General features: G+C 53.7%; 1 protein-coding gene across 1 annotated transcript in view; it reads right to left on the bottom strand.

The window, feature by feature from the left end:
- The window catches only part of Iqgap3 (IQ motif containing GTPase activating protein 3), a 42255-nt gene that overhangs the window by 2535 nt on the left and 14250 nt on the right, over positions 1 to 25470 (bottom strand). The window contains 30 exon segments of the mRNA XM_052731149.1: positions 1379 to 1487; positions 1887 to 1988; positions 2248 to 2414; positions 2971 to 3183; positions 3883 to 3970; positions 5270 to 5396; positions 5911 to 6013; positions 6120 to 6252; positions 6518 to 6750; positions 7146 to 7230; positions 9965 to 10105; positions 10765 to 10790; positions 10792 to 10878; positions 10881 to 10958; positions 10960 to 10996; positions 11262 to 11425; positions 11769 to 11921; positions 12603 to 12620; positions 12622 to 12812; positions 15673 to 15742; positions 15832 to 15903; positions 16055 to 16138; positions 16577 to 16747; positions 17111 to 17250; positions 17333 to 17500; positions 18261 to 18351; positions 19994 to 20157; positions 20233 to 20354; positions 21646 to 21803; positions 23356 to 23519. Coding sequence (XP_052587109.1) covers positions 1379 to 1487; positions 1887 to 1988; positions 2248 to 2414; positions 2971 to 3183; positions 3883 to 3970; positions 5270 to 5396; positions 5911 to 6013; positions 6120 to 6252; positions 6518 to 6750; positions 7146 to 7230; positions 9965 to 10105; positions 10765 to 10790; positions 10792 to 10878; positions 10881 to 10958; positions 10960 to 10996; positions 11262 to 11425; positions 11769 to 11921; positions 12603 to 12620; positions 12622 to 12812; positions 15673 to 15742; positions 15832 to 15903; positions 16055 to 16138; positions 16577 to 16747; positions 17111 to 17250; positions 17333 to 17500; positions 18261 to 18351; positions 19994 to 20157; positions 20233 to 20354; positions 21646 to 21803; positions 23356 to 23519 — 3659 coding nt within the window.

Here is a 25470-nt window from a genome sequence, read left to right as displayed (position 1 = left end):
AAAAAAAAAAATGGTAGAGGAAGACTCCAAATGTCAACATCTGTTTTCCACATGTGCACGTGAGTACACCTCCACACATGCACCCCCAAACACCCCGATAACAGCAACAGAAAATAGAGCCGGATATAATACAGTTGGCAAAGTGCTTGTCAAGGACCTAAGTCGGGTTCCCAGAACCCATGTAAAAATAACAATTTTTTAAAAATACGGGGTTGGGGCTGTAGCTCAGCTGGAGTAGTACTTGCCTAAAACGTGTGAAGCCCTGGTACCCCAGAAGTCAGGTGCTGTAGTGCACACTGTAATCGTAGCATTTGGGAGGAAGCAAGATAAAGACAGTCATAAATCCAAGGTCACCCTCAGCTAGCGAAGGCCATTCTAGGCTACACGAGGCATTTCAAATAAAAATGAAATCACTGCTTCCCTGAACATTAGCTGGGACTGAGGTCAGCTTCTTAACCTTTTAGCCTCAGAGCCTATAAAACGGGTAAACACTGCAGAGTGGCTAGGGATTAAACAAGGCAGGGCAGAGAGCTGTCCCCTAATTAACGCCTGGAGGGCACAGCAGTGGGAAGGGTGTTTTGTTTTTCAGTGTTGGGATTTGACCTGGGGTTTCATGCATGCTAAGCAAGTACTCTACCACTGAGATGTATCCCCAGCTCTCTTTTTAATTTAATTTAATTTTTTATTTTTTTGGTTTTTTTCCGAGACAGGGTTTCTCTGTGCAGCTTTGGAGCCTGTCCTGGAACTCACTTTGTAGACCAGGCTGGCCTCAAACTCAGAGATCCTCACGGGTCTGCCATGCTAGGATTAAAGGCGTGTGCCACCTGCCACCCGCCACCCCGGCTTCTCTTTTTAATTTTAATCTTACACTTGTGTCTTTTTTTTGACAGGTTCTCACCATGTAGCACTGGCTGGCCTGGAACTCACCTGCCTCTGCTTCCCAGAACTGGGATTAAAAGAGTATACCACCATCCCAGCTTTAATTTTTGTTTTGAAACAATGTCTCACTAAATTCCCCAGGTTGCTCTTGAACTCTGTGGTTAAGTTTGGCCTTGAAATGAAAGAAATTTTTTTGGTCTTATATCTACTTACTTAATTATATTTGTGTGTGTGTGCATATATGTGGTCACGCACACCACAGTACACGTGCAGAGGTCAGAGGACAACCCGCAGGAGTCAGTTCTCTACCTCCACCACGTGGGTGGGCCTAGGGATCAAAAGGCAAGTCACAGGCTCTTTAGGTAAGTGGTATGATGAGCTGAGCCATCGCCAGCCCTGGGCCTTGAAGGTTTGATCCCTCTGCCTCAGCCTCTGAGGTGCTGGGATTACAGACCCCCACCCACGGGCCTAGCCCCAGCAGGGGCTGTAAGGGCCTCACCTGGTAGTGGAGCTGAAACTGCTCCATGTCCACACCCAGGAACTTGGCATTTACGGCAAACCTTCCCGCCTCATCTCCAGGGGTAATGTCAAAGATGACGTTCCTGAAGCTGTCAGGAACAGGAGTCAACACAGGGCTCCTCTTTTCAGAGCCGCCCCCCCCCCCCCATCCTGAGGCTGCTCATTGGGTCGTGTGCGACCCTGACAGCCCCGGCTTCTCCTTGTGCCCCATTGCTGGGGCCTGCTCTCTGTCTTCTCCTAGTTTGACTTCTGCCTAATTAATCTCTTCTTACTTGCCTGGCCCTCCCAAGCTGGTCTCACCTCCAGGATGCTTTCCCGGCATCCTTCCCAGTGCTAGAACACGTCTACCACCCTCCTCGCCTCTGCTTGAAGATGTCCCATCTCCCCACCTTTCTTCCAACCCGGTGCCCTGCTCAGAGCTTCATCCTAGCCTTGTCCCTCCCAGGAGACAGGAAGGGTCTGACATTCTGCCCCCCAAAGACACATACTGAGAGACAGGGAGATCTTCAATTTCCACCAAGACGCCCTTTTCCAGGAGCTGGGCAGCTGTGTAATGAAGACAGGGCCGCTTCTTCCCCTTCCCAGAACTCCTGTTTAAAAGAGGGCCCCAGACAGTTTGTCCGATAAACTCAATACTGGCTGCCAGCTCTTGGTGGCTGGCAGGAAGATGCCAGGCCCCGAGGAGCCTCTCTGCTGTGGAAGGTGAGGAGGGAGCCACCAACGCCAGAGTTAGCAGCAGGCAGTGCTGTATTGGGGGTGATTCCTAGCCAGGGTTGGGAGACAGCAGGACCAAGGTGGACAGGTGGTGGTGGGGGAGCCAGGGGCTAGGGTGGGGTTCACAACACCTACTTGGCTTTGGGGGCCAGGTGGTCGAGGCAGGCCTGGATGTACTGGTTGTAGTAGTCACCCTGCTCCTCGTAGAAGGTGGTCTTTGCATCCAGGCCCTGCAGCGTGGCCCGGAGTCTCAGTATCTCTGCCTTCCGCCGCTGCCGCTGCCTGCGCTGATTGCAGATGTCCTGCAGATGAGGATGAGGAAGCAGGTCAGCAGCCTCTCCTAAGTCCTAGCACACCTCCCTAGCTCGCCGTGAAGATGTCTGAGAAAACAGGAAGAGGGCCTGGGGCCGGAGTGGCTCAGGGTGGAGTGTCTGCCTAGCATGTGTTCCATTCCCAGTACCGGAACGCTGTTCTACCTAAGAGACAAAAGGACACTACACCTAACACCCAGGGCACAAACTCAGCGCTTCTTTCCGGGCTACCGTATCTTTTTGTTGCTGTTTTGTTGAGACAGGGTTTCTCTATGTACCAACCCTGGCTGTCCTGGAACCCCAGTGCTGGGATTAAAGGCGTGCGCTACTATACTACGTCTGGCTAAGGCTACCGCGCTTTAGTGGAAGAGAGCTTGGAGGAAATCTGCCCACTTAACCTTAGGACCATTCCTTGAAAAAGAACCCTGGGCCTTCCTCACATTGGTGGCGATTTGGGGTTGGCACCCACCAGGGAAAAGTCTGCCTTTGTAATGCCAGCACAGTGGCTTTGCATCTGGCCACATGTAGTCCTGGCCTGGGTTATCACCTTGGCCAGCTCATCCACCAGTCCCTGATAGCAGTCACTGGCCCTGACCAGCCCCAGGCCCTGGAGCCGACGCAGGTTCCGCAGGACACGCCGCTGCTTCTCTGCCAGTGGCAGGAGGGAGTGTGACATCATCGAGTGGTGTCGTCGAAGTGACTCTGGTTTCTGGGTGTCACAGGCCTGACGCCAACACATCAGCCGATGATGGGCCTCTTCCTGGGGAGGGGGCAGAGATGCTGAGGAGGTCCCAGGCCCTACATCCTACTGCAGACCAGGACAAGCCCCAGAGCTCGGGGGGGTCCTGTGTACACTCCTGTGTGCTGTCAGAAAAGATGCCACCTTCCCAGCCTAGCCTCTGGGGGTGGGGGGAGGTGGAGAACACACAGGCGATGACACACGGAAGTGCCTTGTGGATCCCAGGTGGCCCCAGAGGACACATACAGACCAAGGAGACACTGGCTGCTGACAGTCTCCCAAACCCATCGTGGCATCCTATGGGCATGAGGTGTGTGTGGAGCTTGCCTAGCTGTTTGGGGACAGGCTTCTACATGCCATTGCCACCGTTACTTAGGGGACTTCTGGCTTTGCCCTTATTCCAGACCCAACAAGGAACCCATCTGTCATCCTTTCTCGCCTCCAGACCCTCCAACTCGCCCTGTTTCCAGAGCAATTCCATTATAGGGTTCTCAGAACAGACTGCCCCTCAGCACTACCCGAACCCCAGCATGTGGAGGGGGCAGGAAGAGAGCAGACTGTCTAGGCTTTCCCCTCAGCCTGTGGCCTCTGGGGTCAAGGTCAGAGGCTTGGCTTTACTAGCCGCAGGGCCTCTGTAGCAGACTGAGAGGAACAGGCAGTGCTGGGGGGGAGAGGGAGGGTTAAAGACTTAAGCTGTTATGGGCTGTCCCGGCTACTCACCTGCTCTCTGGGAGCTGAGAAGGACAGGATCTCCTCGAGGGAATCCCCAGGGTGGAACTGGATGAGGTCAGCCAGCATCTGTTTGGTGCTACAAGGGAGGACAGGGTGAGGTTCAGGAAGGGTCCAGACAGGGTGGCCAAAGAACTAAGGGGAAGTGGATCCTGCCCCTGGGCTGTTAGGGATGCCCACGCTGAAGCCTGAGAGGCTCCAGGGGAGGTGCTATCTCCTAGAATACCTTCCCTCAAGCTGGCCTCCTCTGATCCTTCAGCCCAAGTATTCACCTCCTCCTGCTAGCCCCCATGACTGATTCTCAAGGCACCTGACCCCTCCTCTGGGTAGCTTTCCGCTTGTGTTACCCACTCTAAGACCTTTGCTGAGGGAACAGGAGCCACATCCTGGCTGTCTCTGACAGTGTGTGGATGAGTGGAGAAGCTGCCTCGGGGGGGGGGGGGGGGGGGGGGGGGGGGGGGGGGAGATGGTGCCGGTGCCGGTGCCGGTGCCTGTGCCGCTAACTGGCCCGGCGACCAGCCCAGCCCTGGGTGGTCCTTCCTGACTGGCTTTTGCAGAAGTGTGAAGAGTGAGTTCCTGGCCTGGGTTGGTAAAATGGTTGTTGGTAAAGGCCCTTGCTATGCAAGCCTGGTGATCTGAGTTCCGCCCCCGGAACTCATGTGAAGATGGAAATCTTTCAAAAGAACTGATTCCACAAAGCTGTCCTGAACTCCATACATGTGTCATGACATGTGCTCCCCTAGTCATGCACATACACACACAACAATAAGTAAATTAGAGAAAAAAAAGTTTCAGCTTTTCTTCTGACCATCATTAGTGCAGGCATGACAACCTGGTTCCACCTCCCACGGGCTGTGGACTCTGGGTCGTGGACTTTAGAGGAGGCTTCTATCTGAGCCCCCTCCTCACCTGGAGTAGCCTGTGCCCAAGGTGAAACGCTAACCTGAAAAGCCTTTGGTCAAGCCAGGCACGGTGGCTCATGTCTCTAATCTCAGCTAAGACAGGAGAATTACCTGGAGTTTGAGGTCAGCCTGGACTACAGAGCAAATCTAGGCCTCGGGAGGCTGCAATGGGAGATCCTGACTCCAAAGGTAAATAAACCCAAGCATCGGGGCAGCAGCAGAATCTGCAAACACCTGCTGCTCCAGGATCCTGATCATCCCTGTGCCTTCAGCTAGGACTCCAAGGAAAAGGCTGAGAGGTTGCCAAAGAACAGCTGATGCTATTCTCAGTGAGACCAATGTGACTTAGGCTTCAGGGAGAACTTTTAGCAGATCAGGGGGTGGGTAGGGCAATAAGAAGGTCTGATGGCCGTCTCTGAGTGGGACCACCGTATAGGCAGCAGGGACACTGAGCCCTGGGAGAGCCGCACACCCACCTCAGAAGCAGGCTTTGGTTGCTGGTGTGGTCAGTATCTGCCTCCAGCCCTTCGAACTTGTTGGCGAGGGTCAGGGACACTTCGAGCCTGCTCAGATCCACCTGCCCATCTGTGGCTATGTTCTCACCTGAGACGGGGTAAGAGATGAGTGGGACAGGCCCGCAAAGACGGAGGTCACAGCAGAAGAGGTCCTCTGTACACATCTTTCAGGAAGCCCTCCCACCCTGTCCCATGGGACCACACCATGCCCTCAACCTTGACACTTGTGGAAGGACTTGAGTTACTTCTACTGGGATTCTGTATGATCTCAGCCTGGGTGCCAGCTGGGCCTTGCCGTTTAGAGATCCTGGCATCCCGCCGGACACTTCCCTTCCACTGCCAGAGCTCTAGAGCTAGACATGTAGACCCAGCAGGACCCCAGAGGCCCTCCCCTCCACATCTCTTGTGTATGACTGCACTGGTCATTGTCATAGTTTGGTCTCCTCAAGCATCAGTATCTGTGCACTGCCCACACAAGGCCGTGAGTCTGTGCCCATCAGATGAGTCACAGAGAACGACAGAGGGGGGTCCCTATGATGAGCTGCCTGTTGACAGCCATCCTTGAAGGCCCAGCTGGCTCCACATGCCAAGAAAGCACACACCGATGAGGTCAGAGGTGGTGGGTGGCTCCCCAAGGTCCTCCAGGAGCTGGTGCAGAGGGTCTTGGTGATCCGGGGCCAGCTGGTCTTGGTGTTCCAGCAAGAGCTATGGATGGTAGAAGGAAAGAGGTGCAGGGTTGAACCAGGCCTGGCTCTGGGGGTCAGGGATCTTCTCGGACTGTCAGCCTCGCCCTCCGGTGCTGACCCCTTACCTTGTGCGTGCTGATCAGCTCCCCGACAGTGATGTAGACCACAGGTTTGGCCACAGCTACCATATCTGAGTACTCGTCTATGGCGAAGCGCTCCTCTGGCTCTGGTACCCGGCAGGCTCTGTAGATGAACTTCCTATCCCAGAGAGAGGGTATGTCAGAGTGGACTAGGCCAGCAGTCCCTGCCCTGCTTTTATCTGGTCCTCCCTCTGTCTCAGTGTGCCATCCAGACTAGCTTTGGGTGGTCTTCTCTGTCCCCTGGGAGGCCTCCTGCTGGCCCCTGGCTCCCTATTCCCTGTACCTCTGGGATTTTCTTCCTCAGACTCTAGAGAGGAGAGCAGGATGTGAACCATGAGGAGTGGAGAGAGGACCGGGGAGGGGCAGGGTGCCAGGACCGAGACCTGAATTTGAGATGCATGTCCTCCAGGTAGCCGTTCAGGACTCGAAGGTGTTGGCTCTCCCCGGAGAAGACCTTGCCAGCGGCAGCATGCTGAAGGAGTTGAGCCACGGCCCCTAGGGCATGGCGCTGTGGGGCGGCCATCGTGCTGCCTGCTGCCATGGCCACAATGTCGAAGGCGTCAGGGGCTACCACAGCTGGGTTCAGGAAGCGGTAGTACAGGAGGTTCCCAACCACCTGAGTGCAGAGGAGAAACTTCCAGAAAGTTCTAGAAGCCACCTTGACAGCCATAGCTCCACAGTCCACAGTGGTAGGCCAGGCTCTGTTTATAGGACGAGACCCATTTCTTTCTTTCTTTTTTTTTTTTTTTGGTTTTTCGAGACAGGGTTTCTCTGTGTAGTTTTGCACCTGTCTTGGAACTCACTCTGTAGACCAGGCTGGCCTCGAACTCACAGAGATCCGTCTGCCTCTGCCTCCCGAGTGCTGGGATTAAAGGCGTGCGCCACCACCGCCCGGCCCCATTTCTTTCTTTGGATGTTTATAGCATAGTTTGTCATCCTGCCTGTCTGTGCATCACCGGAAAATCGGGCAAAGGAGGGTCTTGGAGGTGGTAGAGGAGACACAACACTTGCCTTATAGACTTCGCTCTCCGTGGCACTGGGGAACTTCTTCTCCAGGGTTGTCTTCAGGACTTTGGCCATATACCGCATCCCATACCTCAGGAACAAAACAGGCACGTGGGGCCCTTCCCGTCCCTGTCCCGGGACTCACGGTAGAGAGCCTGGCTGCCTCTCTCCCCGTCTCGGCCACACCAGGGCGGAGCCCACACATTCCCTCTTCTTCCTGGTGCTCCCTGCAGCAGTCCTCGGCCCTGGGCCTTTGCCCTTCCCCCATCCTTGTGTCAGGACCAGGTACAGGGCCCTGCTGGCCCCCTGAAGCTCTCCCTGCCTCCAACTCCTTGTTTCTGAGACAGGGTCTTGCCGTGCAGTAGTACATGCACGCCTCACACTCAGGATCTCAACCTGTGCCTCCCAAGTGCCTCTGGTACAGCTGTGTGCCAGCACATCCAGCTCAGGACCCTTTTCTCTGAGGCCCTCTCACTTCCTCACAGACCACCTCTGCTTATAGTATTCCCATCTTCTCCACAGATGCACGTTATGCTGTCTCTTGGGTACCTGACGGCCCAGGAACCTCCAAGGCAGCCAACTTTGCCAGCTCCTGGAGGTCCTGAGTAGCATGTCTGGGCTGGGGCGGGGCCTGCCTGCCTGCCTACCAGAGATCCACTCTCGGCCATTTCCTTCCCATCTGCACATCTGTCCGCTGGCTGGGACGACTAGAGTGAGCTCTGTCTCACAAGGTTTTTGTGAAGGTAGCAGTGTTGTTCCAACGTGCTGAACTTCTCTGTCACTCCTGTGATGGGTTTGCTACCGCAAAGCTAACCAGACTCCGTTTAAAAGCTGTTTCCGCTACCGGCTACCAGCAGATTTATAACTCGCTGTGTACTTCCCTTCTTAGACGTCAAGCAATCTTTTCTTACTCCCAGTTGCCAAGCATCAGTCCATCTCTGGGTTTGGGGCTGTTTCCCCTTTGGTACTCAGCTGCCCTCAGCGCTGAGAACCGAGGCCGGTGGCTGGATGCTGGATCTAGAGGACACCTACCTGCTCACATTTTCATTAGACAAGGTTTTTTGTTTGTTTGTTTCTTTTGTTTTGAGACAGGGTTTCTCTGTGTAGCCCTGGCTGTCCTGGAACTCACTCAATAGACCAGGCTGGCCTTGACCTCAGAGATCTACCTACCTCTGTCTCCTGAGAGCAGGAATTAAAGGCGTGTGCCACCACTACCTGGCTTCAAATATTTTTCAACAAAACATTTATTCAATGATTTTTTTTTTTTTTTTTTTTTTTTTGGTTTTTTGAGACAGGGTTTCTCTGTGTAGCTTTGCGCCTTTTCCTGGAACTCACTTGGTAGCCCAGGCTGGCCTCGAACTCACAGAGATCCGCCTGGCTCTGCCTCCCGAGTGCTGGGATTAAAGGCGTGCGCCACCACCGCCCGGCCTATTCAATGATTTTTGTTTGCTTGTTTATTGTGATACAGGGTCTCATTAGGTTGGGCTCAAACTGAGAAGTATAAGGCTTGTTTATAGTTCCGACCACCCTGCCTCTACCTCCAAGTTAGTGGCCAGTTCTTTTTTTTTTTTTTTTTTTGGTTTTTTGAGACAGGGTTTCTCTGTGTAGCTTTGCGCCTATCCTGGAACTCACTTGGTAGCCCAGGCTGGCCTTGAACTCACAGAGATCCACCTGGCTCTGCCTCCCGAGTGCTGGGATTAAAGGCGTGCGCCACCACCGCCCGGCCAAAAAGAATTATTTATTTAATGTATGTCCATATGAGGGTGTCAGATCCCCAGGAACTGGAGTTACAGACAGCTGTGAACTGTGGGTGTTGGGAATTGAACCGGGGTCCTCTGGAAGAACAGCCAGTGCTCTTAACCCCTGAGCCAACTCTCCAGCCTAGTGGCCAGTTCTTAAGAAAGAGGAGAACTGGGGGCTGAAGAGATGGATCAGTGGTTAATAAGTGGCTGCTCTTACAGAGAAAGATTCCCATCGCCCACCTGGCAGCTCACAACCACCTGACTCCAGTCTCAGGGGGATCTGTTGTCCTTTTCTGGTCTCTGAGGGCACCCGGCACAAACACAGTGCACAGATATGCATGCATGCAAAACCCCATACACGTTTAAAAAATCTTTACAATAAAAAAGGACTTGCCAGGAGATGGTGGCACACACCTTTAGTCCCAGCACTCAGGAGGCAGAAGTAGGTGGATCTCTGAGTTTGAGGCCAGCTTGGTCTCACACAGGAAACCCTGTCCCAAAAACAAACAAACAAACAAACAAACAAACAAAAAGATAGATACATAGATAGATAGATAGATAGATAGATAGAAAGAAAGAAAGAATTAAAAAGGGCCAGGCATGGTGGCGCAGGCCTTTAATCCCAGCATTGGGGAGGGCTGAAGCAGGTGGAGCTCTGTGAGTTTGAGCCAGCTTGGACTACAGAGCAAGTTCCAGGACAGCTAGGGCTATGTAGATAGACCCCGCCTAATAAAAAAAAAAAAGAGAGAGAAAAGAAAAGAAGAAAAAAGAAAGCATGGAGGGAGGACTGTAATTATGAAGTACTTTAGCATCTAATCTAAAATAGTACCCTTTTTTGGCTTTGTGGGCCAAAGAGCCCCGTCTTTTCTTCACTTGTCCTCAGACAATAGTACTTGTCACCATTTTGGGTTTCTCTTTGACCAGCCACACAGACCCGCCCAGCTCAGTTCCCTGGCAAGGGCTTCAACACATCTGACCCCGACCGGCACCTCTGTCTCCTCCTTGCTATCCCTCCCCTCAGAGGTCACTTGTTCTGCTCTCCCCTTCCAAACTGGTAGCCCTGGGGGAGGCAGGGACACCTACGGGATGTGATCCACAGATGAACTGATGGCGACAAAGAACTTGTCAGTCATGGCAAGGAGATTGCGTAGGGAGATGTCCAACCGTCTCTGGACTTCAGCGTGGCTCAAAGCCTGCTCAGGAGTGACATCATAGGGGAGACAGCTGTGGGCAGAGAGAGATGGTAAAGCTGGTGTCCTCTTCTATTGCCTCCCTTCCTGACTTTCCCCATCAGCTCTTCTCTATCTGCTCTTCTCCAGCGAGGCTCGAGACACACCCGCGCACCAAGAGGGGCTCGAGACACACCCGCGCACCAAGAGGGGCTCGAGACACACCCGTGCACCAAGAGGAAGGGCCAGAGGAAAGGGCAGAACCTGGAGGACTGCAGAGGTGAGCACACACGGGGTGGGGGATGGGGGGGTTGGGGGAGGACTGCAGCAGTGAGGATACACAGGGGGAGGACGGAGGGAGGACTGCAGCAGTGAGGATACACAGGGGGAAGAGGGAGGGAGGACTGCAGCAGTGAGGATACACAGGGGGAAGAGGGAGGGAGGACTGCAGCAGTGAGGATACACAGAGGGAAGAGGGAGGACTCAGGAGCCCCAGAGCAGCTGAAAAGTGCAGGGAGACATGTCAGACTCAAAAGCAGATACCCAGGTGCTACTATCAAATCATCCTTGGCAGCTGGGGTGACAGAGAAAGCCAGGGCCCAAATCTCCTGCAGGCCTGTGTCATCTCTGCATGTCACCTTCAAACACACCCAGGCTTCTCTACCGATCTGCAGTGACCTGATCGAAGCACGTGCTCCCCCGCTGCTGGCTCACCTGCGCTGGCCAGTCTGGGCCTCCCCCCTGGTTGATCCAGCTCTTGTAGATGTGGACAGGATCTGTGTGGGATGCTGGACCGCCCTGTCTTTCCAGCACATCCTGGACAAACCTTACCCCAGGATCTGCTGCAGAGCGCTCTGGCCCCGCCCATTGCGGTAGAACCTCACCACCAGCCGCACCACTGTCGGGTTTGCCTGTCACCACATCCTGGGGCTGCTCCACCTTTGACCTGTGGGGCAATAGGTTACTGGCCTCCTGCTTTAAGGAGGACGTCGTGTCTTTCCTTTTCCAGAGTTTTGTCTTTTCAAGCCCACTCTAGTATCCACCCCAAGGGAGGCCCCCTGTCTAGGTGTTGTCCAGCTAGGGCCAGCCCACACCCTCCCTCCATGCTGTTCCAGAGCTGTCCTTACATTCCTCCGATAAGCTGAGGAGAAGAATGGCCTTCTGATGCCCTCCGCATCCCCACCCCCTGCTCCTGAGTCAGGAGAACCTACTTGATTTCCTCCTGGAGCGCCGTCTTGAACAGCTGGAGCAGAAGGTATGCCTCCCGATGGTTGGAGGCATAGTTGTACAGACTGAAAATCACAGCCTCCATGAACTTGGTGGTTCTGTTCTGAGGCATCTGAAAGATCAGCTTGGCCAGATAGATGGGCTGAGTCTGCGAACAATCGGGGAGACAGAGGGCTGGGAATGCTCTTGGAGAACTAGCGATCAGACCCAGGTTACAAAGGTTTTCCTGACATGGAGAAAGTATCGCCTTCCCAGGGCACTGGAAAGAGTCCATACAAATGGGGAGAGGTAGGCTCTGTCCCTGGGGACGGCATGACCCAGGGCATGGAGAAGGGTAAAAGAGGCCTCAAGCTCAGGAGGTGATGGAGACTTCTTGGCTTTTTAAATTGTTTTTTTTGTTTTTTTTGTCGTGTCCCCCTGACCCCCGTGTTGTGCGTACAAGGCAAATGCTCCCCCACCAAGGCCTCTCCTCTGCGGCGAGTCCTGCTCACCTGCAGTAAGTAGAAAAGGTGCTGGTAGGCTTCCAGCTTCTGCCGTTTCTCTCTGCTCAGGGACTTCAATCCCTTCTGCTTGTCCAGGATCATCAGGTCCGAGAGTTGCTCCTTATTCTTCTTCGTCAGCTTCTTACAGTGGGATACCACCTCCTAGATGTGGGAGCAGGGGCAAATCGACCCGTCCAGACTGGTACCAACCATGAGATATATGGTCCAGACTCAGAGTCTGGAAGAACCAGGGCTCACGAGAGGAGAGGGCCCCTACAACTCCATCTGGCATCTCTGCTTTCATGGGTGAGTCTTCAAAGAGCTCTGGGTTCCCAGGCAGAGGTACTGTGTCTACTTGTGTTTGCTACTAGTTCTTATTGACTAATGTACAACCTTGGGGGTGGAGACACCACAGCATCATTGGCCTGCTACTCCTTATCTGAATGTAATTTACAGAGCTTTCATATCTGTCTCTGCATTCTGGGGGTGGGGGGGGGGAGATGGGATGGTGATAGCAACTCCTTATTCCAACGAGCTAAAGAGGAACAGACTTCAAGGTTAACTGATCACAACTTCAAGGTTAACTGATCACCTATAGCCCCTTCGATAGAAGTCAGCAGATTCAGTCATTCCCATTCTCCCACGGGCTCTGTACTACACACACATCCAATGGCTGATCACAAGGGCAGAGGACCACCGTCACAGGGACCTGAGCCAGGTGGGAACCAACCTTTCCTTTGGAAAGGACTGAATTATTAGTTGAAGAATGGATGAAGAATGAAGTAAGGATTCTCTCTCAGGAGCAGGTGGATTGGGAAAGGGGTGGCCCAGGGGGCCTCTCACCTGCAGGGTGATCCGGTTTCTTGACCAGCAGGCCAATCTTGATGTCCATGAGGTTGAGGTCCTGCTCCAGTTGCTGATTAGACCGGATTTTCCTGACCACTTCTTCCTGGAGCTTCAGCAGCTCCGCTTCAGCTGAGAAGTCCTCCTGACTCTGGTTCAAGAGGTGGGCGAACTTGCGTACCACACAGAGGGGAGGGTGGCGTGCGTGCACTGCCGGGGAGACGTGGATCAGGGAGTGTCTGTCATAAAGCCTCTTCGCCAGTACCTGCTGCACGAGGACCCCTGTGCCCGATCCCAGCCTCTTCTAACTGCCAGGTCTACCTCTTGTCTCCCACCTAGGAGCGACACAGCTGTTCCTCTCTGTCCCTCATGCACCATGCATGTGGGCCTCCCCAGTGACATCCCCCACCAAAACCAGGTCCCCCTGCACTTTTTTCATGCTCTTCAAAGGCATCCTCATTCTATCTCGCCCATTCCTCTTCCTGCTGGGCTGACCTGCTCCTCATGCCCCTGACCTGCCAGTCACAGCCCTGCCAGCTTCATGTAGCACTTGTGTGGAGTGTCCACGGCTGGGATGGGGTATAGGTAGCTAAGGCGGTCACTTTTCAATGGAGAGGTCAGAAAAAACAAAACCCCCCAAAGAAGCCTCTGAGCTAAGCTTCATGGAAACAAGACAATACATGCAATGCTCACTGAGATAGGCAGGATTCCTTGTGTCTTGTTGCTGGTTTGGTGCTTCTCAGGCAGTATTGCTATGCAGCCCAGCTAGCCTTGAACTTAAGATAACCCCCCCCACCCTCCCACCCTGCTTCCCAAGTGCTGGCTCACAGGCAGGTGCCACCAGGCCTGAGTCTGAGTGTTTTTGTTTTGATCTTATTTTATGTGTATGGGTGTTCTGCCTGCATATATGTCTGTGCACTATACAAAGGCCAAAAGGCATCAGATCCCTTGGGACTGGAGCTACAGACAGTTGTGGGTGCTAGGAATCGGACCTGGGTTCTCTTGAAGAGCAGCTAGTACTCTTAATCACTGAGCCATCTCTCCAGCCCCAAACCTAAGTGTTTTTAAAAAAAAATTCAATGGGTCAGACACTGTAGTATCCAGCTTACCGATGAGCTTCCAAAGGCAGAGAGAGGGTAGGTAACTTGGCCTAGGTTACCCAGCTGGTAACGACTGAAACAGTCAGATTTAGAGGCTGAACGAATCTAGACCCTGTGGCTAGGGGGAATCAAGTGAGGATCTAGGCAGATGATGGCTGTTGCTTTGAGAGGGGCAAGCGTGAGGGAGCTTGGGGAAACAAAAGTGGACCCTACTCCTGCAGGAGAGCAAAGAAACACTGTCAGAGGCTGTGGTCCCACCTACTATGTGCAGCCCCACCCACTACCAGGTGAGAGGTGAGAAAGGGCAACAGCAGAGGTCAGGGGAAGCTGAACGTGCCCTGTGGCTGGAGTATAGCACAATGAGGGCACGCTTGCTTTTTGTTAATTTGACACAAGCTAGAGCCATCTGAGAAGAAGGAACCTCAACTGAGAAAATGGCCCCATCAGACTGGCCTGTAGGGAAGTCCGTGGGGCATTTTCTTGATCAATGACTAATGTGGAAGGGTCCCATCTACTGTGGGCAGGGCCATCCTTGGGCAGGTGGCCCTGGGGTATATAAGTAACCAAGTGAGCAAGCCAGGAGGAGCAAGCCAGTAAGGAGCCTTCCTCCATGGCGCCTGCTTTAGTTCCCGCCTCCAGATTCCTGCCTCAAGTTCCTACCGTGACTTCTCTTAATGCTGGACTGTAGCATGGAAGTGTAAGCCAAAATAAAGCCTTTCCTCCCAAGTTGCCTTTGGTGATGGTGTTTATGATAGCCATAGGAGCCTAAGACAAGGTGTGAGAATTCAGGGCATCAAGGGCGGAGGGGCTAGAAGGTGCTGTGGCTGGACCTCAGGCAATGGGAGCCACAAGGGGTTAGTGGAAGAGACAAGAAGCAGAACTGCTCAGCTGGACAGCCCGCTCCAATCGGCACCGAGGAGCAGGACCTCAACCCCACGGACACCAAGATCAGCCAACGAGAATCGGCTTAGACTCGGGATTAGTGGATTAAAATGGCTGCAGAAATGATGGCAGGTGACCGCGTCTCTGATAGGAAGGAATCCTCAACACAGAAGCCACCAAACCACACAGGAAGTGGCCGATTCGGGGGGCTGAGGAAGTCGGAGGAGGCATTGGAAGAATACTTCCCCCAGAAACACTAAGAACCGAAGGGAAGGAAGGAAGATAAAGGGCAGGCAGAGCAGTGAGCTCAGGGTCACAGCAGGGGAGATGGTGGGAGGGAGGAGAGCAGCCTGTGCTGACTGCCAGAGGCCACTGGCCAGAGGAGGGCTAAGTAGTGAGACACTGCTCCAGGAATCCAGAGTAGGAGATGAACATGGAGATGGACCTGTATGCTAATTCCCACACAAGGCTGGGACTCCGGACTTGCAGGACACGGGCTAGGTTGGGAAAAGGACTCTACTGGAAAGTTCTTGCTGCACACACATAAGGACCTGAAATCTCAGGCTGGAAGGTGGAGACAGGGGGATCCTGGGTGCTTTCTGGCCATCAGGCCTAGTAAATCAGTAAGCTCCAGGGTCAGTGAAGATAAAGATAAAGTGGAGAGCAATAGAGGAAGACACCTGACATTAATCTCTGGCTTACACGCACGCACGCGTCCTTAAGACTTTACATGTGTGCCCAACTATAGAAAATAGAGGGCAGGAAGCTGGTGACCCCCTACTGCTCCAGCAGAAAGATTGCCAGGCCTGTGTGTCTATGCTACAGAGGCCAGGAGGTGGGAGTTCAAGGCAAACAGCACAGCTGGAAGCTCAGGGAGGGGAAAGAGCCCACCACAGGGGGATGGATATGCTAGGCCTGCTCAGAAAGTACCTGGTTAGAGGAGTCTTGCCTATGACAAAACTAGCTGGTGCTGGGAGGAGGGGGCTCTGCACACCTCTGACAACTTGTGATGGCCTTGCCCCTGCCTGCATCCCCCAAAGGGATCCCCCGGACTTGTCTGGCTCCAGGTCTCCATCTCCCCAGCATACCTAACATTCTGTAGTCATCACGGGCTTTCCTGGCTCGGAAAAATGCTTGGATCTTCACAACGGAGTCAACCTACCATGGACACAAGAGAACAGGGTGGCTGTCCTCGTCACTTTGCTCTGATCTGTGAGTAAAGACAGGTGGGAAGGGGCAGCACTCACATTCTTCTGGAAATATCGAAGGCGTCTGAGGTATTGCCTCCGGACTGCCCACATTCGGGCCCAGGCCTGGATCTGAGAGAAAAGACACTACATTCAGAACGTCAGGCTGAGACCCACCCTCAGACCCTCGCCAGGGCAATCAAGTCCAGGGTGAGGTAAGGGAAGACGGAAGTGCTCTGAGGATCCCTCAAGAGAAAGGAACCATCCCGACCATTGTCGTTACCTTGATTATCGCAGCCAGGTTTGCTTTAAAGTACTGCAGCCGCTGCTGGTAAGTCTTCCGTTGTCTATGACCCCGCCAGTGAGCCTGCCAAGCAGAAGAGGGATGACTCCTCACAACTCCTGTTCCAGAGAAAGTGTTCGAATCCCCCTTCACTCTCCCCCAGTAGTGATGATGATGCCAATAACTGGTTCTCGTGTCCTGCTTTTCTGTACAGAAACACTCTAGATATTGTCTTATAAATCGTCCTCACTACCTTGTAACGTGATACTGCCATTCCCATTTTTGCGGGGGAGAAGGGAATAAACTGAGGCACAAAAAGAAAGAACAGCTTACAAGGCCACATGGCTAACAGGTCAGGGAGTTGGGCTTCTAACCACAGTAGTCTGGCTACAGAGTCCACACCTTTTATCACTATTGCTTAGAGGTCCAAGAATCATCCCAACCCCACCCAGGGGAAGGGAAGGAGGGTGGACACCCTGTATTTCCAATCTTCCCAGGCCTGGGGAAAGCCAAGGCTGCCACCTGAATCTTGATGATGGCTGGGAGCAAGGTCCTGAGGAAGTGGGAACGCTCAGCAAACTTCTGGCGGACAAGGAAGCCCCGGAGGCGGGCCTGAAGCTGGATGACAAAGCCAACGTTGGCCTTCCAGAGGAGCTGGCGGTCATGGGCAGCGGTGACCTTGGTGATGACTGACTGTGGAGACAGGAGTCTGTAGTGGGTAGCCATTCCAGCTTTGATCTGGAAGTTCCAACCCCCACTGAGGCTTCGGTAACTGTCACGCCTACAAGGCGGGGCTGAGAGAGGACCCTAAAGACCCGAGATCAGGATGTGCCGGTGCTCCCTGGACCCTGGATGCTGGAGGTAGACCAAGCAGAGTTCTCCAGAGAACACCGCCGGACTGCGCCACACCTTTCCCAGACCCTGCTACCTATCCCTTCATTTGTGAGTTACCACGAAATAAACCTCCCTTTTAACTACGCGGAGTGGCCTTAATAATTTCACCAATAGGAGTCCTTTGTGTGTAGAAGCCTCTCCCCACGCACAATCCCTGCCAACCTGGATCTCCTCCCAGGTTAGACGGGAGGTATTGAGGTGGCAGCTGGGAGGATGTTCCCAAGTCCCCTGGAAGGTCTGCAGATGGAAGTAGTAGGCCGTGCCATCCTTCATGTCATGTTGGACCCAGAAGGCTGTGTCCCCTGAGTAGAAACTCGAGTAAGCCAAGAGGGCTCAGAGGCGGTGGCTAGACGCAGCGGAGGAAGGTTGGGTCAGGGCGGTTACCAGGACGTCGCTTCTTCGCCACGGCTTCTTCCAGGGCCTGCTGGTAGCTGTCAGCACAGCTGGGAATTATCCCTCGGAGAGCCACGTTGGGGTTCCTCAACACCCGCTCTGTCTGGGCGGCCTTGCCCTCCTTGATGGCCTGATTGATGGCAGCCACACCCAGGGCTACTGATGGGCATCAGGAGAGAAAAGTCAGTCCTCTGGGGTCCCTCCCACGAGCCCTGTCCCGTCCAGTGGGGTCGGAGTCAGGAGACACACACAGCTGCCATGGCTGATGGAGGGCATGGGGAGTGCCAAGGGTGGCGCAGCGGTACTCGGGAAGCAGCAGCAGTGAGGAGAAGGGGGAGCAGTTAGGGACAGGCTCCCGTGGGAGCTAAACTCTTGAGTATCGCCTGTCCAGCTGTGTGCCAGCAAATCTACCCTGTGGGCCAAGAACCCTCCTGCTCCAATTCTGTCCTGCCCCCCTGTGCCTACTGGTTTCGGTCGACTTGCCATGAATCTAGACATATCTGGGCAGAGGGAATCTTAATTGAGAAAATGCTCCCACTGGATTGGCCTATGGGCAAGCCTGTAGGACATCTTGATTAATGATTGATGTGGAAATCCATGGTGAGCGGTGCTACCTGCGGGCTGGTGGTCCTGGGGTGTTTAAGAAAGCAAACTGAGCAAGCCATGAGGAGCGAGCCAGGAAGCAGCACTCCTCCATGCCCTCGGCTTTGGTTCCTGCCTCCTGGTTCCTGTCTTGAATTCCTGCCCTGACTTCCCTTGATGACGGACTGGGATGTGGAATTGTAAGACTAAACCCTTTGCCCCCCCAGGGCGTTCTCATCCACGGTGTTATCCAGCAATAGACAGCAAGCAAAGGCGCTTCCTATGGCTAAGGCGAGACAGGGGTGGGGCTCCACCCTCCCGGTGCCTGGCTGTTTACTTCTCTGGGCTGTGTTTGTGTCCTCATTGGCTCTGGCCACTCCCTGGCGGATCTCCTCCAGCCACAGTACAGCCTCAGGATCTCCTGTCACCTGGCAAATAGAAAAAGAAGATGAAAAAACACAAGATCCCAAACAGGTATCCCCAGGCTCCCACAAGCCCAGCAGGGAACTAAAGTAGAGCAGACACCGGAAGCAGCTGGGAAGGCTCCCTTCTCCCTCCCCTGTGGAGTCATGACCCCATGCTCAGAGGCTCTTTTCTTACTCTGCTTTCATAATCTGAGCATGGCTCAGATGAGGCCAGGCTCGGTGTGGCCTCAGGGCTCTCTCCAGCTTTCGTACCCTCAGTACTCAGCCCCTTCTGACAGCTCTATTGCTAGCCTTGTGTCTCGGCCACGCCTGGGGACACCTACCCTGCAGCCCTCCCTATCTCCCTCTACCTCAGGTCACAGCCCTTAGCCAGATCCCGGCTCTTACTCTATGGCTCCTGGCTACACATTTCTTGTCACCAAAAAGTAGTAGGAAGACTGCGTCCACAGGTCAAGGAAGCCTGTGCTTGCTGTGGTCAGTCCGAACCCAACCCAACTCAATGCGCTCCTCTCAGCTGCCTGCCTGTCTTTACTTTCTTTTTTTTTTTTTTTTTTTTCTCCGAGACAGGGTTTCTCTGTGTAGCTTTGGAGCCTGTCCTGGAACTCACTATGTAGACCAGGCTGGCCTCGAACTCACAGAGATCCGCCTGCCTCTGCCTCCCGAGTGCTGGGATCAAAGGTGTGCGCCACCACCACCCGGCCCTGTCTTTTCTAAGAGGGTCTGTAGGCCAAGCCAACCTCAGACTCACTGCAGGTGTGAGCTATCAGGTATTGTTCCTAGGACTTTTCTTGTGAATTCATTTTTCTAGAGAACTTTATTTTTAGTTAGGTGTATATGTATATATCTGTGTGGAGGTGTGTACATGTGAATGAAGTGTCCTGAAGAGGGGATCAGATCCTCAGATCCCCTGTATCTGGGGTTGTGAGCCACCTGAGGTGGGTGTTGGGAACTGAACTCAGACCCTCTGGAGCAGCATCAAGCACTCTTAACCACCGAGTCAGCTCTCCAGCCTCATGAATCAGTACCTGTGAGGCACATCAAGCAGTACCGGGCACAGAGTGTAAACTCAATAAATGCCGACTAGCACTCCTGCCGTGGTTCCAAACCCAACAGCCGTGAGAGAAGCTCGTTCCTGTCACAGGTTTGCGGGGGTGGGGGGATGGCAGCACAGGGAGGCTCCATGATGCTGCAGGGTGAGACTGCAGGATGCGAGCTCAGTCATCTGGCACAGGGCCCCAGGTCTCAGCCTCATTCTGCTGCCACACAACGCAGGGTGTGTCAGTTCGAATCCCCTGCTCCACTGTTAGCTCACGGGATTCGCAGCACGGGGTGCAAGGGCAGAGCATGTAGAGTCTTACAGGTAAGTACACACACCCCAGGGATACTGAGGGACTGCTCAAGATCAGATGATCACTGGGGATCAGAGTGGGGACTCCAGTCACCCGATCTCTAGGCCTGCTCTTTTCCCACACTGTCCTGGAATGAAGTCCACACTTTGCTATAACAGTCAAATCCTGCCTGTGCCTCACCCGGTTCAGAGTCTGTATCCACGAGGCTGAAACAGTTTCAGAGTGCATGCCGGGCAGTGCCCGAGGCCAATCCCCTTGCTGTAGTGTCTAACCCAGCCATCTATCCCTAACCTTACCTTGGCTTTCTTCCTCTTGGCTGCCACGAGGAGGAGATGATACCGAGGTGCGACATGAAGGCTGACGTCTTCCAGGCCAGCTGCTGGAAGCAGCAGGGCAGACAGGGTTTTTTCAGGAAAGCCCTGGTCCAGAGCCTCATTGATGAGGCTGATGGCGAGGACCTCTGCGGAGGACATCTAGATGAGCAGCAGTCCCAGACTCAAGACTGAGGGCAAGGTTGTCCGAGGGGGGTACTCACGCTCTGTTTCCTCCTGGACCTGTGCATTGACCTGGTACACGGCGGCCTGCAGGTCATTCCAGCTCAGGAAGGCTCTATCCAGTCCTCGAAGCTGCTGCACCCTCACCAGGGCATCGAAGTAACTAGCAGCAGAGAAGAGGAGTGATGTGAGCAGCCATGTGAGTGGTGTGGGAACAGCCACAAGTGGAGAAAGCTTTGAGTAGGCTCCTCCCCAGGCCACCACAATTTACAGGGTGTCTTCTCCCTTTACATGCTGTTCTGAGGCCCTTGTGTGGAACATGGAGTTCCTCAAGCTTCAGTCCTCTCTTCCCTCTGTGCCCTCATGCCAGATCTCAGCCATTCACCAGGCCTTTCATGACTTACACTAACGAATCCCTAAAGCATACTTACATCCCTCATAGGCCCTAGGGACTGCTGAGGATCTCCCCCTGAATGCCAGACATCCCCATCCCCTCCGTCTATCTTTGTGCCTCAGCCTGTCCCTTCTGGATAAACATCTGTTGACTCATCTCCCCCCTGTTCCCTCTGCTTTCAGAACACATTCACATTGCCGCCTTCTTCCCATGCCTGCTACTTCCCCCTTGGGTGTAGCAGCGCTCCTAAAAGGCATCCCTGCTGCTCTGCCCTGGCCCGGGCCCTGTGGTGGAGTCTCAGCACACAGCCAGAACGATCTTGGTAAGCAGGTCCAATGGACTCCTTCATTGCTGAACACCCCATAGCTGCCTTCCATGCTTGAGGACATTGGCTGGTCTCTGCTAACCCACTTCCTTCCTGCAGCACTCCATTTGGCCACTCTGGCTTCCTGGTAGTCTTTGTTTTTAGTTTTTTGGAACTTTGGGAAGTTAAACCAGAGCCCCAGACATGTCACACAAGCACTCAACCACTGAGCTATTCCCAGGCTCCCCCTGATGTCCTGTGAGTGCATCAAAGATACTCTCCTGTCCTGATGAGCATCACAGGAATAACTCAGGCTCCTTAGGTCCTTCTCCATATGAACCTCTCTCAAAAGCCATCTATCACTACACTATGTGACTAGGAAAACTGCCCCTCTCCCACCCTGTCCCGTTTTCATCATGACTCCTGCTTGTGCGTATGCTTGCCAAGAGCAGGGATTTGGTTTAGTCACTGTTTTCAACACCTAGGATGGCATCTGGCAGTGTGTAGGCACTCAAACATTTGCTCTGAAAAAGTGGAGAGGAAACTGGATGACCATGTGCTCCCCCACTGGGGAAGAAACACAGGAGAGGCAACAGGACTGTGAACAGGACTAGGGGCTGGGACCAGAGCGGGTGCCGCACAGAAGGCTGCTGTGAACAGGACCAGGGGCTGGGACCAGAGCGGGTGCCGGACAGAAGGCTGCTGTCCGGTGTCGGCTGCACTCATGCTATCCTTCACTTCTGACACGTGGCTCACCGTTGAGCATTTTCTTCTTCGACCTGGGCCAAGCCAGTAGCAGGGTTCACCAGATTGGCCCAGAAGGCACAGGCATCTCTAGTTTCCAGAGCCCGGTTAATCAGAACCACAGCTGAGAGCATCTCCACAGCCACAAAGAGCTCCTCCTGGCCCAGCTCCTGTAGAGGAAGAGAGCTGAAGGGAGTTGGGGGTCTACTGGAGCCAGCCTACCCCAACTCTCCAATATCCCATCTCCATCCCCAAGTTCCAGGAGCTCCATTTACTCCCCAACACCATTCATGTCAACACCTGGGCCACATTCATGCACCGACACTACTCATGCTCAACACCTAGGACGCATTCATTCACCAACGTTTAGTCTTTACACCTGGGGATGTTTACCGTGAACACAACCATGAAGACCACACACAGTGCCGTCTTAATTTCCACAACTAAGCCAAATGAGGTATGTACCATTGACAGCCCCATTTCCCAGCCCAGCTCATAGCTAGTAATGTGGGTTAAATGGTGCCTGCCTGATTGCAGAGCCTACACTCAGCACGTGACCTCTGCCAACAGCCTTCCGGTCCCATGTCATATCGAGAACTATATGAAACCAGTTGTAGGGAGGAACGCCTGTGGTTCCAGTACTCGGGAGGCAGAGGCAGAATAATCAGCTCCATAAGTTCAAGGCCAGCATGAGCTATGTAGATCCTGTCTCTCAAAAAGCCAAAATGGACAGAGAGAGAGACAGACAGACACAGAGTCAGATAGTCAGAGGCCCTGGCCCCATTTTCCAACCCACTTTCTTTCTGGCTTCCCTTCAAATATTTGCTTAGACGGCTCCCTTTTTCTGGAGCATTCTTCCTGCATTTTACAAGTAGAGCCACAAACAACAATAATGATGGCTAAAACTTACTTCTCTAAGGAACTTCTCCAAGCAACATATGCTAACTCACAGAGTCCTTGAAACAATCCTGTGAGGTTGGTACCATTTATGAAGAAACCGAGAAGCAGAGAAAGTAATGAACTGCCAATGTCACATATCTAAGAAGTAGCAGAGCTAGATTTAAACTCAGGCCTCTCAGGTCATCCTTCAGTACTACGCTTTCACCCCATATTTCTGTGGTGCTGTCCTGTACCCTTGCTGAAGACACTGCTGTGTGCGGGTCATGTCTGAAGTTAAGTGTTCTAGAAACACCTGCTGTTGGGGGAATTCACTGTGGAGTCTCTTCCAGGAAGCCTTCCCAGACTTCCCCCAGCACTGCTTGCTCCATTTTCCTGGTCACTGCTGTACAATCTTCTTCCACCTACATCATCTGCTCTTCTCTCCACCTCTGCCTGGCCCCTCCCTTGGGTGGCCTCTAACTCCTGCAGCTGACAGGGATGACCCGAAGCAAAGCTCGTGCCTCACTCTCAGAAGAGCTGTGTGGACAGGAGTGAGGTGGGGCAGCCTCGTGGTTAAAGCATGTCCCGCCAGTGTATTCAGCTCTGAATTCAGCCACAGCACTGCCAGTCAGCCGAGCAGGCAAGCACTCAACGTCTGCGACCCTCTTCTTACCTCTGAAGTAGAAAACCAGCACTTACCTGGCAGGGCTGCTGCCCACGCCGAGTGTGTGTGGCGCTACTGGCTGCCATGATGCTCCTAAGGAAGCAGCCCTGCCCATCCTACTGTCTGAGCACCACCCCCACCCCCCACCCCCTGAGCTGCTTGGGAGCCCCAGAACTTACCCCCTGCTGCTGCTTCTGGAGCACAGCCAGCTCCTGCTGGTACACAGCAGAGGCAAAGGGGTACACTTGGGGCAGCTGGGCTTCTGGGCACATGAGCTCCTTCACAGTGTCTGTGGCCACCCCCCTCTGGATGGCTCTGTTGATTCTCCACACCGCCTGGAGCACTGCAGAGGACAGCAAGAAATCCCACAGGCTGAGTGCTCCCTGTCTTCTCTGCTCTCCTTATTAGCCAGGCTCTGCTGGGATCTCTATGGGAAATGGCTCTGTAACACTTCTAGACCGCCATTCTGCTAGATTCAAAATGCATTTCTAAATGTTCCGGAGGAAAGGCGGATGGGGTACTTTAAAAGCGAGGCTATGGCCGGGCAGTGGTGGCGCACGCCTTTATCCCAGCACTTGGGAGGCAGAGGCAGGCAGAGCTCTGCGAGTTTGAGGCCGGCCTGGGCTACAGAGTGAGTCCCAGGATAGCCAGGGCTACACAGTGAAATTCTACCCTGAAAAACAGGTGCTCTGTGAAAGGCAAAGCGCTGGGCCCAGAAGTTGCGTAGGTTAGAATGCAGCAGAAAAGCGGCTGTCACAGCAGCGGTGAGTTCCCAAGGCAGCGAGCGTGGATTGACAGGTGGTGATGGTGCATAACTAAGATGAAGTAAGTCAAAGGGCTCTGGGGACCAAGCCTTGGTGACAGTGCAGAGAAACAGAGCCAGCTCCATTTACACCAGAGGGGGTAGAGGAAGCTAAAGGGCCACAGCACACAAGTGTGCTGAGTTGACGTACTCTGGGGCCAGTCAAGTGCCAGCAGAAATGGACACCCGCTCCGAGGAGCACAGAATCGTGTTGGGGGGGGAATAAGGACACGCCAAGACCTGCAGTGCCCAGCTGACGAGGCCAGGCTAGAAGTGGGCCCACCCCAGCTCTGGCCGTGCTGAGGAGGGGCTTCTGACTGGGAGCAAGCAGACAGTTTTACAGAGAAGCCCTGGAGACAGCTCTGCAGACGTTTCCACCTGCTTCTGACAGGTGAAATGTGGGAGGAATGTCATTCGGAGGCCTGGAGGCCAGGGGCTGGGAAGGGAGCAAGGAAGAACAGCCTGTGTGGCTCAGCTGCACTGGGTGAAATGTGAGCTGAAAAGCAAGGGGGGAGCACCCGAAGGCCTCACCTGCCAGGCCCAGGGGGTGGAACCAAAGTGTGAGATAAAGAATGAAAGAGTCAGGGCTGGAGAGATGACTCGGCCACTAAGAACACTTGCTGCTCTTGTGAGGGGCAGTTCGGTTCCCAGCACCCACACAGTGGCACATAGTCACCCATAACTCCAGTCCCAAGCCTCCACTTCTGGTCCCCATGGGCAATGTATGTATACGGTGCAGACATACATGCAGGCAAATCACTCATAGACTTAAATATATAAAAAAAAAAACAAAATAAGTAAATCTTTGTTGTTTGTTTTTCAAGACAGGATTTCTTTGTATAGCCCCAGCTCTGTAGACCAGGCTGGCCTCCAACTCACAGAGATCCACCTGCCTCTGTCTCCTGAGTGCTGGGATTAAAGGCGTGCGCCACCACCGCCCAGCATAAACAAATCTTCAAAAAAGAACGGAAGAGCCAGTTGGGTGTGGTGGCGCACATCTGTGACAGAAGCACTCAGGGTTACCCCTGGGAAGCGAAGTAACTATCACATTGTGCTCCAGGCCAGCTTGAGCTACACAGTAAGACCCTATCTCAAAAGACAAAACAAAGCAAGAGTGGAGAGCCGAAGCTTTTCTACTAAGAGATCTGCACCAAGATCGCTCTGGCAACAACAATCAGAAATGAAGTGGGCTCCCAGGGCAGGCAGCAGCCGGGAGCAGTCCGGGGAGAGATTGCCACTTGAAGGCTGTTACTCAGAGGTATATGGTGACTGAGTGACTTCAAACCTGACGTGGAGGCCAAACTACACACCCAGTAGCTGCTGCCCCAGGACTCTGTCTTCATCCACACCCTGAATACACAGTTACAGTTGCATATCATTTTTTTTTTTTTTTTTTTGGTTTTTCGAGACAGGGTTTCCCTGTGTAGCTTTGCGCCTTTCCTGGAACTCACTTGGTAGCCCAGGCTGGCCTTGAACTCAGAGATCCGCCTGG

Source organism: Peromyscus californicus, unplaced genomic scaffold, assembly GCF_007827085.1.
Source record: "Peromyscus californicus insignis strain IS unplaced genomic scaffold, ASM782708v3 Scaffold_9__1_contigs__length_137607984, whole genome shotgun sequence".
NCBI lineage: Eukaryota > Metazoa > Chordata > Mammalia > Rodentia > Cricetidae > Peromyscus > Peromyscus californicus.
The sequence above is the reverse complement of the archived record's forward strand: the minus strand, read 5'-3'. Positions and strand labels throughout refer to the sequence as shown.